General features: G+C 48.3%; 1 protein-coding gene across 1 annotated transcript; it reads right to left on the bottom strand.

Moving 5' to 3' along the window:
• Window positions 1-69: 69 nt before the first annotated feature.
• On the bottom strand, window positions 70-13,722 carry DCTN2 (dynactin subunit 2). Its single transcript, XM_019960964.2, has 14 exons — window positions 13,527-13,722; window positions 12,573-12,641; window positions 4,578-4,674; window positions 4,357-4,418; window positions 3,865-3,963; window positions 3,435-3,595; window positions 3,094-3,244; window positions 2,712-2,777; window positions 2,465-2,503; window positions 2,209-2,286; window positions 2,044-2,115; window positions 1,736-1,838; window positions 1,532-1,623; window positions 70-514 (listed from the first exon to the last, which is right to left on the bottom strand). The coding sequence occupies exons 1-14, from the start codon at window positions 13,560-13,562 to the stop codon at window positions 428-430; spliced, it is 1,212 nt and encodes a 403-aa protein (XP_019816523.1). The 5' UTR covers window positions 13,563-13,722; the 3' UTR covers window positions 70-427.
• Window positions 13,723-14,402: the final 680 nt, after the last annotated feature.

Below are 14,402 nucleotides of genomic sequence, written 5' to 3'. Positions count from 1 at the left end.
AGACTGTCTGTTACGCTGTGTATGTCTCTCTCAGTGCTGCCTCTTCCCCAGGAAACAGCAGAGGCCAGACAGAGTACAACAGCATTTAATGGTCAGAAACAGTTGTACAGTATTACAGTCAGCCACAGAAGCTGTGCTGGAGGACAGGACCCAATCCTCCCCCACACCAGGCAAAGCAGTATTGGGCAGGAGCTGGCATGTGGCTGGGCCACGTCCTCATCCCTGTGGCCTAAGGGGAGACCATCATTTAATATCCCCAGCTTCCACTACTCTTCAGAGGAGGGGGTGTAAGCCCCACATGCAAGAAGCCCTTGCCCCCAGTGTCAAATGGGATGCAAGAGTTACAATTAAGGGGAAACTCTGTGTAAGGTATTAATGGAGTTCAAAGGGGTAGGGATTACCCCTGTCCTCCATCACCCAAAGGTGCTCACTTTCCCAGTTTCTTCATCCTTTCATCAATGTTGGCAAAGTTCCCCTCAATTGTGGACAGGTTTTCACACATCGTCGTCTGCACCTAGAAAGCGAGAGAGCTATTTTACTCTGTCAGGTTCAGGTGCTTACCTGGGTGAGGAACTGAAGAAATGCTCTTAGAGAAGACAGAGACATGCAGGAGAACTCCCTGGTGGTCCAGTGGTTAGAACTCTGCACTTTCACTGCTGGGGCCCAGGTTCAGTCCCTGGTTGGGGAACTAAGATCCCACAAGCTGCACAACAAAGCCAAATTAGAAAAAAGAAACGGAAACAGCTTGTGGGTCCCAGAATGGGAAGGTGACTTGGAGCACCATGGACCTAGCATGGGATCTGCTAAGCAGGCAGGCCTCTTAAGAATTCCCATCCTGACTAACCAGAACAGTTCTTTCATCTGTTTTATGTACTGAGGGACACACAGGATTTTGTTGAAGTAAGGGTTTCACTCGTCCAAAGTTTTAGAAAACTGCTCTGGAGGAAGAACACACCATGCCAAGCACTTTAATTTATCTTGACAGTTCTCTGATGCCAGACTCCCAACTGTAGTGCTTCCCCCAGCACTGAGAACAGTGCCTCCGCCAGAACCTGAGGACTTGCTCTGTGCTGGACACTGCTTAGAGAATGGAGAGGTTGACGCTCACAGCTCAGCATCAGGAAGGAAGGGGCAAAACCAGGTGGGAGCCTGGCTCCAGATTTCAATGCCCATGTTCTGTCTAGTGTGCTGTGCTCAGGAACATCTGGTTGAAGACCCAGGGAGGATAAAACCCAGCTGAGACTACAGAGGGAAAAGGTAGGTTTTATAGGAAGAATGGAGGTTTACTGAGCTCTTACCAATTCACTCATATTACTTCATCTAATCCAAATAACTCTGAAGTAGGTATAATTTGCCAGATGGTGAGGTGGAGGTTCATAGGTTAAGTAAGTTGTCAGATGTCCCATGGCAACCAAGAAACAGTATGGAGACTCAAACCAAACCCCTGCCACACCACTGTGCCAAGGCAGAACCCTCTGGAACTGAAGCTGGAGAACCTTGCCTGTGTGTGCTGGTGAAGGGAGGCACTCACCTGAGTCAAGAGGGTGGCATTGTCCTTGAGGGAACAAGCAATCATTTGCTGCGTGGTATCCAAGTGTGTCAGAAGCTGACCAAACTGCATGGCTGTGAAAGGTCAGAACGGTAGGCATGGCGTTAGAATCCAAGACCAGAGGGAAGGGAACAAGAGTTGCTCACTTGCCAATTTCTCTTGACACCCTTGTGGCTGGCCTCCCACCTTGTTCATGCAGCTGCTTGATGGTGACAAGTCTCTGTACCAGCTCAGGAAGGGAGGCGGCGATGGGGCTCCAGCGCTGTATGGTTTCATACAGCTGGTGCACCTGGAGGGACACCACAGTGGCCAACCTTCAGCCAAATACACACCATTAGGGTGAGACAAGTGCAAGCTGGGGCAACAGGGAAGCACTGCCTTATTTCAGCTGGTAAGAGCTTATGAGGACAGTGGCCTGAGGATTCAGTGCTCTCATGCTTTGCTCTTCCCAGCAGGAAAGGGTATGAAGATGGGAGGAAAGATCTCTTCCTGACCTTGCTCTGTGTATCTGCATCCTCTACAGAAGCTTTATGCTTGGCAATCTCATTCACTTTTCCCAGCACACTCTGAAAGCACAGATTTTAAGGTTGATAGTAAAGGCATCAAAGGTCTTCCAAAGTCACTAGCTGCCTGTAATTCAATTTGCCTCCACTTAATACCTGTAACCGAGCCTCCACTTGGTCCAAAACTGCAAGGTCCAGGGCGCCCACCTTCGCCTGCAACAGCTCTACAGTATCCTGGGGGCGGGGTCAGGACAAGTGTCATGAAGCAGACAGAATCAGACTAGAAGAGGCCACCTCATATTCCACTGAAGGTAATGAATAAACAGCTACAGATCCAAAAACAATTTCCTAAGCAAACCCAATCCGGATATCCCCTCTGTCATCCAAAGACTCCAGTTCCTTTTACACTCACCATGAGGCAGGCTCCCTGCAGACCTGCTGAAAGGGGATTCTGATGGGGAAAAGAAGCAAAGAAGTCAGTGGTTCTCATCTCTCCAGGTGATTACCACCTTCTCCCATCCTTTCTGGTTCCAGCAGGCAACTGCTGGCTGCTCCTGTAACTGGAACCTGTTCCTGACTCCTCCCTGGACTCTGTGGAATGCTGTGGACCTTAGGGCTCAGGATGTGAGGGTCGGAACAAGTATAAGAGAGCACCTGACCTGAGCATCCTGATCACAGCGTACAGTGGCTTCCAGCTCTGTCAGGCGCTTCTCGAGTTCTGCCACCTAGGGGAGGAAAGAGGGGAGATTTGCCATCCACCTACCTCCCTTCTGCTGCAGTGGGAAGTAAATCCTGCTCTTTGCTGGTCTGCTTGCCCTCCCCTCCCCTCTCCCCACCACTCTGCCAAGGGATTTCTTTCTCTGGAACACAGCCGTAGTCACAGTCTTAAATGAGACATCAAGAGGAATCAAGCATTCCCAGCACCCTCTCCCCAGATGTGATTCCTTGGAGGGCAACAGGAAAGTCTCCAGAGCCACGTCTTCCCTGGCTTCCAACATCACTCACACACACACAAACACATACACACACACAAAAACATACTTTGGCAGCTTGAGAGAACTTGTCCTGCTCAGGCCGAGAATGCAGTTCATAAGTGACCAAGCTGCTATCTGGGGGGGTTCCACTGGTGGTCTTGCCCCCTGAACCAGTCCCTTTGCTGTTCTTTGTTGCTTCCAGCTGCAGCAGTAGGCGCCTGGATCAAAAAACCAGCAATATTATCACGACTTGAAGGATGTGGGTCAGCTCAGTCACTTGTTTCTGCCTCCGGGTCAGCACTAAGGAACAGCTAGGCCACCTCTTCCCTTCGCAGCCCTGTCAATACCTGGCTGGAGTCCCTCTACACCCCAATTAGCAATGATTTCCCAGCAAAGTCTGGCACCCACTTAGCCAGAGCTCCATCGGGGTCAGTAAGGTTGATTGCCGCATCTGGTCCCAGCAGCTTCTCCAGATGGGAAGCAACCAGCTGCTGCTTCAGGGCGGCCAGCTGTTTAGCCAGCACCACGGGGGTCAGCTTCTCCTCAGTGGCTGATTCCTTCACTGTCGTCTGGTATGAAAACAAACAGACAGTGAGGGGTGCTAAGAGTGAGTCAAGAAAAAAAATAGATCAAGACCCTTAAAGATAGCTGTGGCTGAAAGTCACTGGGCTGCTCCTTACCCACTTACAGCACTAACTATAAATTCATGTGCATTCCCAAACTCTGAAAACCTCAGCCCCCTTAGGGAGGAGCTTAGGGAATTTTTCTCCTCCCGCTGGGAGGCCTTCCTCTTCTATGTAAGTCATAGCAGAAAGGCGAGAGGAGAGTCTACAGTTACCTTGATTTTTTCAACTTCAGTTGTCAGCTCTTGGACTTCATGCAGTAGTCTCTGGTACTTTTGCTGGGGTGTCTCCTTCACTCCCAGACCCTCTCCAAGCTAGAGAGCAAGCACAGACGGTGACATCACACCTCCTAGAACAGGGAACCTCAAGAATGTATCAAAAAAAAAACCAAAAAAACAAGAATGTATCCAAACCCAGTCCGAATTTGTAAGGGTATCATACCCAAACCCAGTCTGAGTTTGTAAAAGTATCATACCCAACTAAGAATCCACCATCATCCTCACTCGAAGACCTGCAGAGAGCTGGAGGCCTGGAGACGCTCCATAGCCAACAGCAGGGGGACAAAGCATCCTCCCCTGCATCCAGCTGGGCTTCTGAGGACCCCCCAACCAGAAAGGAACCCGGAATCCCACCTATACCCTGCTCCGTCTTAAATGCCCACTGGATAGGATCGCTGCACTATTCCCATCAACACACAAACAACAAACCATCTCATATTCTCCAGATTCATATCCCGTTCTTTTGGTTTTTCCAATTCGATCTGAGAAATCTGCCAAGAAAAGAAGATGGAATTGAGGGCCTGATCAAGACCCACAGTAGTCATGATCTCAGTGACTGTGAGGGCTTCCATAAGACAGCTCTTTCCCCAAAGCAAATGTCAGTGAGGCCTGAGGTCAGGCTTCCCCATCCAATTTCCAACCAGTCTCACCAAGTCCCTTTGTGCCCACTCTCTTGTCTTTGAACTTGTCATAGGCAGCATTGGGATTGACAATGATGTGCTCCACACTGGTGCTCGTCAGTTCCTCCTGCAGAAACAGGTAGTTCAGGCCAGGGGCAGATTCATTCCCACCCTAGAACTTCCCAGAGCCTCCCCAAATCCCCAAACCATTAGAAGACTGGGCTCTACTTTCCCAAGGGGAAAGAAGGACAGCTCCAATCCAAGCTATCAACCCAGGTTCACCCTAGGAAATGAAAGCTTCCTGGTAAATTTGGAGTCTCAGTTGTATAAATATTAACACCCTGATTCAACTGGGAACAGAGGCAGCATAACCTCCCCACCCATTCTGTACATAAGCCTCCTCATCCCCTCCCCTTCCCCAATCCAACTGGGCCCTCCCAGTTATCTGGCAATACATGCACTCAGGGCAAGAAACCAACCTGACCTCTTTTAACCTCCCCCTCCCAAAAGTAAATTTCCTTGCTGCTGAGGAAGTCCATTTTCAAGCTAACCTCCCATCCTTCTGGAGGGAAAGAGGAGCAATCAAGCTACTAGCTCTTGAGTATCAGAACTTGCATGTGCTGCTAAAGGGAAGATAACAGCTTTTAGATACCAAAAAAGGTTGGCAGAGGACCTGGCCAGATGCCATTTCCAGACTGCCATGAAGTCAGGGAATTCAAGGGATAGACAGAAGAGGCAGATACTGTGTTATTTTTTAAGGGACATCTTAGAAGCAACAGCATAAGCTGTTTGCCAAGAGTACCCATCGGCTGTTTGCCGTATCTGTTTGCCAAGAGTACCCATCGGCAAAGGCCACAGGTACATTCTGAAACAGAGATAGCCCTGCTTCTTCTCAAAGAGAAGCTGCAGCACTTGCCTCTTCTCCCTGACCCTCAGCTGTTTCTCAAGCACTGAAGCTCTTCCATGAGGAGGGGACGTGGTAAACAAAGTGAAAGAAACTTCACCCTAGAAACTGAGGCAGAAAGGTTCCCTCCTTACTAGGTATCTGTTAGCAGTTCAGAGTCTAATAACTACACCAAAACCAAGTCCTCCAGACTGCATGTCTCTCCCTCAATTGTCAGCAGTCCAACAGGTCTCATCATGCTTCTGGAGAAGAGGAAGGAGACCTGGAAAGCCTTTTTCTTGGAGTGGACATCACCTTCTACTGGAGGAAGGCAAAGAAAGTCTTCTTTCTTTTAACCCGAACAATGGTTCTCAACCCTGCCTGCACAATAGAATCACTTAGAAAAGGGGGGGAGAAAAGAGGGATGGGCTCACATCTGTAGATTCTGATTGAATTGTTCTGAGGTAGGGCCAGGGTAGTAGGCCAGTTTAAAAGCTACCCAGGTCATTCTAATATGTATCCAGGACTGAGATTCTCTGACTGTCAGTGGGTACTAGGGGTTGATGTGTGTGTGGGGGGGGGACAGGTTATGATGGAGAGACATGGAGAAAGAGGAGCAGACACAAGCTCCACCCTTCATCTCTGCTCTGCTATTACCGAAGGAATCAGTGTGAGTGGCAGTTTTATAAATGAGGGAGGAGGCAGGTAAGGAGAAAATATCAACTGTGCTTTTTACCTCTTCAGGGAAGTGCTGGGCAGAGGGGCAAGAGCTAAAAAAGATTAAGGGAAAATAAAAGGTTTCAATGTCCCATATGAAAGTGCCTAGGGGAAAAAACAACTGAGTCACAAATTCTCTCAATCTTCTCTGAAGTGTTATGGCCAGAGCACCCACTGGTCAAATAACTGTGGTCTCAGGCCTCTAAAAAGTGTGTGTCTGAGACAGACTCATGTTTAGGAAAGAACATTACCCTCTCTCAAGTTCACCCTTAAGAATAAGAATATGCCACTCCTTTCTCTGACAATGAGGTAGGGGGAAAAAAAAAACAAACCTCTTTAAAAGGCATAGTCTACAGACTAAGGAAAGCAATCACAGCTACCATTTTGTTAAGCCCTTACTATGGGCCAGGCACTACGCAGACGAGAACATACTTTCTTATTTAGTTTTCTAAAGAGGGAATGTGTGGAGTAAAAAAGGGTCACCACTAGAGTGTGAGTGTCGGAGCTTCTGGACATAGCAGGGATGGTCAGTGTTTCCATCTTACTAGTCCTGCTGCAGGAGCACGTCCTGGGGCAGAAGGGCTGCCCAGCACTGGCACCCTCCTGAAGCCTCTCCGAGGGTGCGGCTCCAAAGGCTCAGGTGGACAGCACACTTGAGCCCTTCAGAGGCACCGACTCTGCCAGTGTCTTGGAGGTCTGGTGGCATGGGCTGGAGGTAGTGTCATTACAGTGATTCATGAGATGGGAAAAGGTCAGCTGGGGTTGGGGCTGAATAGAGGAACAGAAGATTTAGTAGAGACAAAAGGACAGAGAACAACTGCCCATCATAGCACACCCCGTTAAAAAGCAGATGAAAGGTCAGGCTTCTTACCAGCTCCTTGTGGTTTCCCCAGAGGTGAGAAAATCAAAAGAGTTAAAAGGAAAGGGATGGGGAAATGGGGGTGAGGGAGGGAAAAAAAAAGACAAAATTGTTATTAGCAAATTGTCACATGCACTACATGATAGTCTTCAAATATACTGCATCACAGGGCCCAGGGGAGCCTAGCAAAATCTGGGGCCTAGCCAAGAAATTTCAGCTGGGGTCACTGCATACCCCAAGAGAAAGAAGAGCTTGGGACCCTTTCCTCTCTGGTGGTCAGGATGTCGTGAAGCTTTGCCGTGAACAGCAGCAATTCAGGATCACCTGGGAACTAAGGGTTAGGTGTTGCGAGCCAGTGGCATGGAAGAAAGTGGGGGCAGAGAAGGCTGGGGGAGGCAAGGAGAAGCTGTAGAAATGGCAGAATGTGAAGCAGAGGCTGTGGAGATAAGAGTCTGAGGGCTTGTAGCTGATTGAGGGTCCATGATTCTCAAGGGGAGTAGTTCATGGCTCAAGTCTTCCTGTCTCTCGGTTTCTCTAGTTTTGAAGAATTAGGCATTTGAATGGCAGAATCAATCATAATGCGGGTGCTTACGTAGGTGGTTTCATGTGACTTTGTGTTAAGCAGAACAGAGTGAACTTTCTAGATTACAGATGGTAAGTTCAATGAAATTCGAAGTACCTAACTGCAGCCCCATCCTCATTCAGTTGCCAGAGGAGAGGCAAGGCAAATCCTGGTCCCTTGTGTAGTCTGGTGTGTTTGTATCCATCTTGAGTGCTTGGAAACTCACCCTACACTCTGAGGGATCCAGAGCAACTCTGCCATGACGTGCTAGCACAGAGTCCAAAAGACACCCAGATTCACAGCTACCAGACATGTGCCGAACATATTTCTTCAACCCTCTGTTCACAGGGATTGGAGGGTATACAATGGGAAAAGTAAGAGTCTTTCAAAAAGAGGTCTTATTTTAGCTCAAGCCACACAGATAAGGCTCCACTTTCAAGCAAGACTGGTTGAAGAATTGCCAGGAGAGGACGGATATATGTGTATGAAAAGACATGATGGGATAAAAACAACTACATTCTGCCCCAGAGATTTCAGCTAGATGCATCAGAACTTCAACCTCTAGCCCAGCCAAGACTCCTCTCTCAGTTCAAGGCAGAGGTGGATCCAGGTCCTGTGGTCTAAGGCTGGGATGTCTCTGCAGAATATACTTTACCTTTCTCTTGCCTCACCAAGATAAAACCAGCTTGATTAAAAACTCAAGGGAAAAGAGAGGACAATGGGCCATAAGTTCAAGTCCAAGTCATGAGGAACAAGCAGAATAGGGGAAGACAGAAAAAATTTAAAAAGGAAAAGTGGTATATTAATTTGTAAATTATATATACCACCTCCAAGTCTGACCTACAGGTGGGTTAGGAAATGAGATTTTTGGGATAATGTCTGTAACCTGGAATAGTAACAATCACTATGGGAGCTTACTACACCCAGCCAACTTGATTAGAATTCTAAGTGCCTTGATCCCAGGTACATGACTCCCCAGTCCCTCTCATTAATAACCTCCCAGACTCCCCAGGGCTGTTTGGCTAAGTGGCTGTGCCTCAGAGGGCAAGACCTGAGGTTCTAGATCAGAAACAGGAAGAGGTCACTGCCACTCCTTTAGCCTGTTCAGGCTCTTTGCCAACACCGCAGCCAGGGGGACTTCAGAACCATGAGGACAAGGAAGATGGATAGAGCTGTAGAATAAAACTGTCCAGGATGGACCCACACAATGCTGACCATTCAACAATTTCTAAAGGAAGGGTACAGAAACAGGAAGACTTGTGGAAGCACAAAGAATCCAAGTTAGTCCCTTAAAATGCATATAACATCCCTTTCCTAGGCCATTTACCTTCCTCTAAAGGCTTAGCATAAGGGAATATTAAGATGAAGTTTTCATCTTAATCAGGTATAATCCACACACTGCTAAGAAGTGAGGACTTCTGCTGTCCCCCTTGTTCTTAACCCTTGTCCAGAATGGCTAAACGTCATTCCTTTTCTCTTAACTCCATTTCAGTTTATGGAGGAGAAAGGCAACCCCCTTCCAACTCCTGCTCTTAAATTCCTCATGTCCAGAAGTGTTCCTAGTCTCCATGTTTCTATCCCATCCTCCACTGGACAGTTTTATTCTGCAGACCTCACAAGGGGAAGACACAATGATTCATGAATCACAATTGTGTTTCTAAACCTTGATTAAGAATCTTTAACCATGAGGCCAGCAGGCCCCTTAGTGACCCGGCTAGAGATGCATGAGAATTTAAAACAATTAGCTGCGACAATAGCACAGTGACAGAGCATTGCATGCGAGATGGCAAATGAAAAAAAACATGCAGAGAAGAAGCACTGAATGGTCTTACTTGTGCAAACTAGTGTCCAGGCAAGGTGGTGAGGAGGGAGGATGGGGAAGCATTAGGAAAAACTCCGGTAAGTTCAATGCGCCAACAGTCAATGAACACAATCAAGCACACTCTGTGATATCCCGAACTGTAAGGGAGAGAACTTACTATTTCCCATCTCAGGCTGGTGGAGGCTCTGGCATCATTTACCCTTTGGAGAACTGAAGCCCCTGCCAGGGCCCCACCAAGCTAAGGCTAGGTCATTTCCCCTTCCACAGGGTACCAGGATAGGTGTGGCACAGAGGGAGGAACTAATCCTGTTTCTAGCAAGTTTTCTAAACTTACTCCCCCTTGCTCCAGCACTTCAAAAGCGGGGAGCAGAATGCCTATACAGACCCAAGTGTAGCCTGTGGGCTCAGTGGGGAGGGAATTCCAGCTGGGAATTAGCTTTCCTGACAAGACATTTTAAGAAAAGTTTCCAAAAAGCTCATGGCCCAAATCAACCCAGGAGTATCTGGTATGCAGAGTGGATCCTCCTACACTGAGGAAGAAAGGGCTAGCCTGTGTGGTTTTCTGGCCCATTCACTTCAGAATATTTTAGCTCCTGTTAAAATTGTTTTAAAGGGATAGCAGGAAAATCAGGACCATTTTTACCTAAAATAAAACCTTTTACTATTTCCTCTTCCATCCTTCCCACTATGGGAATTGCAAACTTTTCCGTTTAAGTTAAACTAGCAATTACAATCTTTTGGGTGTATTACAGGGTATTATTTCCTTCAGCAGCCTGATTTCTTCCATAGTGGAGCGATCAAAGAAAGAAGGTGAAAAGACAGGGAAGGTCGTCGATAACCTTTGACTACTTCTTTAAATAAAAATCTGGAGACTGCCCTGAAAGGTTCCATTAAGAAGTTGATCAAATTGGTTGTCTCCAGGGAGGAACTGACCATTGGCAGGCATCAGTGGGAAGAGATACTTTTTGTTCTATGTACATATATTACCTATTTTAAAAACTAATAAAATTAAAGTTCCAAATAATCTGGAGACTAAGGCAGAGCACGCTCTTGCTGGAGTTAAGAAGGTGACTGAAACCTCATGGTTCAGCCACAATAGTGGTGGTGTGCAGTGTGACCCATACTGGGTCTTGGGAAGGTAAGTGAGAAGGGGACCAGCTGTTAGTGAGAATCCAGGCCTCAAGGAAATGAGGATGCTGGATTGTCTAAGTACAACCAACTGCTCCTCAAGTTGCACACTTACGTCAGTATTAAGAGCAGTGGCAGAACCATTAGTCAGCTGACTTCCCGAAAGCTGCCCTCGTAAGGCCCACAGGGACATGCAGGGGCCAGAAACATTAGCTGACATCAGGAAACATCTCAGGTCTCCCCCACTCCCGCCAGGGCTCCTGAAGTACCTGAGAGTCTCCTGACCCTACTCACTCGTCCCTAGTGATAGTGTCATTCTGCTGAGCCTTAGGTGATGGAGGCAACTTAGCTCCTCGTGTTTACCATCCAGTTCTTATCTACTTCTATACTGGTATTCTGGCTACATGCTGCAGGAAATGGACATCAGCCCATCAGCCACCCCACTGGATGCTACTAAAATAGGCTGCTCAGGTTCAGCAGGGAGAAATAGCCAATCAGGGCAGAAGAGTCAGGTTCTTCCATGCCTGGGATGAAGGTCATGCTCCTTTTATTAAGAGATAGCCCATGATTTCAAAAGGAAAATTACAATTTATTTTTTGGTTTGGAAAGGGGACTGCTATGATATTAGCTGTTTGATCATGGTCAGTGACAAAGGGACAAACTTCCATTCATTATTTCACCATGAAGGTTTGATATTTTATAGGCCCTAGGCCAGAGCTGAACAGTCTCTGAACTATGGTAGCAGAATGGAGTCCTCAGTATACATACTCCTGCCCTCTGAGTCAGAGATAGCTTCCTAATAAGATACCTCTTAGAGTGAAGGTGCACACCTAGGTCCTGAGCAATGACACCATCTGCATTATCTCCAGATACTCAAGTTTGGGGGACAGACTGACATGCCAGCAAGTACAGAAGCAACAAGAACACACCACTCAGAGAGGGGACAAGGAAGGTGTTCCCCACAAAGAAGGAACCACTTCCACATGGGGGAATCAAATAAGGAATAAGTGAGTACGCCAAGCCATACATTGTAAGCCAGCAACCAGCATTCTCCAGAACTAACCAGCCCCACAGACGTAGCCACAGGACTCACAGACACACATACAGAGCCTGTTCCCACTGACTCTTGGTCACCACTTTTTTGAGATCTCACACCATCAATGTGACCCTAGCCCAGCTCTCTTTGCAAATTATAGAATCTAAAATACATCCTATAAGACATGTGAACAGATCTTTGCTCCCCTTGGCACTTACACTCAGAGTTTCCACTATGTTCACTTCACTCACTCAGTTTTTTCTTTCATGTTTCCTATATGTATCCTAACTCCCCCAGTAGTCTGGGGGATTTTTGAGGGCAGGGACATTTTTTCCTCTGTACTGCACAAAAATCAACACAAAATGAACACATTCAATAAACAATGCTAAGTGGTTTCCCTTATGGTTAAAATGTGTCCATAGCTAATTCCTTCCTCTTGAGTTCTTCCTGAATCTGAAAGTGCTATCAAGTCCTCTCCTCTGCTAATATGAAACATTTATGTTCTTCCTCAAATTCGTTCTGCTCTGACCAGCTCTCTTATCTTTCTGAAGTCTCCAATTCATTTTCCTTGCCTAGTGGATTCTGGATACTCACGTAAAAAGAGTATTCCTCTATACTTCAAAGTCTAGCTTGTTAGGATGTTAATGAACATTGAGTGAGAGATATATATTATGAAATAGAAGGTCTAGGTCTTAAACTCATGCACTTTTTAAGTACGCAGGCTTCATGATTCATTACCATGGACTAGCACTACCAGGGCTAAGTCACTAGCACCCAGCCTGTTTTGAGATATTTCAATTTTATTTAAAAGGCCTAAGAATCAGGCCTCTTAGTTTTAATTCCACTGACCTGACTCTCCTTCCTGGCATTGCTCATTTGCAAGTCCTGCAACCTACGTATCACTCAGGCTGGGTTGGCATACCCGCTTATTGCTGTGGCTCGCCAGAAAAGGGAAAGGGCCTGCCTGGGAGAGAGAGATCAGAATCCACAGGAGTCCTGAGGCACCACATAATCTTACCGCATCAAACTCTGCTTGATCATCCTCAGGCAGGTCGCTGGTTTCATAAACATCTGGCTCGTTCCTGGCCTGCAGGTAGAAGCGGTGACCATCCAACCTCACTACCCAGCACTACCCAGCAACACCCCTGACCCCACTCCATTTGAACAAGTATAACAGAGAAGTCAGGCTGTGATGCCAGGATTCTGCCCCTTCTTTAACCTGCCGGGTGGACTGCATGTCATTTCCCATGTCTTAACAGGGGTGGGGTAACAGTGGAGATGACTGATGGTAAATGGTGAGTGTTAAGTGATGACAAAGATGTTGCCCTGAATCTGAAGAATGACGGGTCCTGGGCAATCAGAAGTGGGAGAGGAGCCATCATTAGGCCCTGCACACACTACCCTGGCACAAGGGCTGAGAGTGACTCAGGACCTTAGTACACAAAGTCCTATTCCAACCCCCCACCCCGTGAATGCAAGTAAGGCAGCACAAAGGCAGGTACATGCCGGCATGTGCGGGGCTTGCGAAGGAGGTTCCCCAGAGGACAAGAGTTCTCTATCTGGGGTTCTGTCACGGTAACCTCCTCACTCTTTGCTGAGTGAAGGCCATCACCAAATGGCCTGGTTTGTGTGTCTGAGGTGGGGGTGAGGGGCTTATGGGAATATCTGGGGAGAAACGGGAGGTGTAGACACGGATGGTAATAAGCACTAGAGAACGGTGCTAAGTGCCTAGAGACCATTTCTGGGCGAAGAAACCGGCAACTGCCGGAAAGGGGCCTTGTAGGCCTTCGCATAGCCCAGCCCAGTCGGGTCGGAGTCCGAAGGGTGCTGGGGCCGGTCAGGGAGCTAGCGGCAGGAGCCCTCGGGGCTGAGGAGGGGTGCAGGCGGGAAAGGTCACGGGTTGGTGTCTGTTGGGGGTCTTTAGGAGGTTGGGGGCGCGGTCTTGGGGAGCCAGGGCCGGCCGTGTACTCACAATGCCGGGAAGGTCGGCGTACTTAGGGTCCGCCATGGCGGCGGCGAGGCAGGGTTGGGGGACCGGGGCCTCGGCAGAGCCGGGGCCGGTGCTCGGGTAGGGGAGAGGATGGGTCCTGGTCCGGGTTAACGCGGCCGCAAAGGGAGCGGCGGAGGAGGCGGAGGAGCAGAAAGTCTCGCGACAGGAGTAGTACAGGGGAAGGGTGAAGCAAAAGTCGCGAGAACAGCCCGCTACCACACCCCTGGAGAACCAGGGATTGGCGAGAACGAGGCCGGGAATGAGGTAATGGCAGGAAACCGCCGCCTAGGATTGTGGGATATGCAGTTTTGGCCCACCCGGCTTGGGCGGGGACCGACGTTAACGAGCTTTGGGTGCTGTGTCATGTAACTTATTTTCTTTCGTCTTTATAGCGAGTCTGTGAAAGAGCTTTTACAATTCCTGTTTTTCGGTGGATAAATTTGTTGTTCAGTCGCAAACTCCTGTCTGCTGCTAAGTCGCTTCAGTCGTATCCGACTCTGTGAGACCCCACAGACGGCAGCCCACCAGGCTCCCCTGTCCCTGGGATTCTCCAGACAAGAACACTGGAGTGGGTTGCCATTTCCTTCTCCAATGCATGAAAGTGAAAAGTGAAAGTGAAGTCGCTCAGTCGTGTCCGACTCTTAGCGACCCCATGGACTGCAGCCTACCAGGCTCCTCCGTCCATGGGATTGTCCAGGCAAGAGTATTGGAGTGGGTTTGCCATTGCCTTCTCCCAACTCCTGTCTAGCTCTTGGCAACCCCATGGACTGTAGCTCGCCAGGCTCCTCTGTCCTCCACTATCTCCCAGTTTGTTCACATTCATGTCTATTGAGTCGGTAATGCTATCTAACCGCTATC

Source organism: Bos indicus, chromosome 5, assembly GCF_029378745.1.
Source record: "Bos indicus isolate NIAB-ARS_2022 breed Sahiwal x Tharparkar chromosome 5, NIAB-ARS_B.indTharparkar_mat_pri_1.0, whole genome shotgun sequence".
In the NCBI taxonomy this organism is placed as follows: domain Eukaryota; kingdom Metazoa; phylum Chordata; class Mammalia; order Artiodactyla; family Bovidae; genus Bos; species Bos indicus.
Note: the sequence above shows the minus strand (reverse complement) of the source record. Positions and strands in the feature narration are given on the sequence as shown.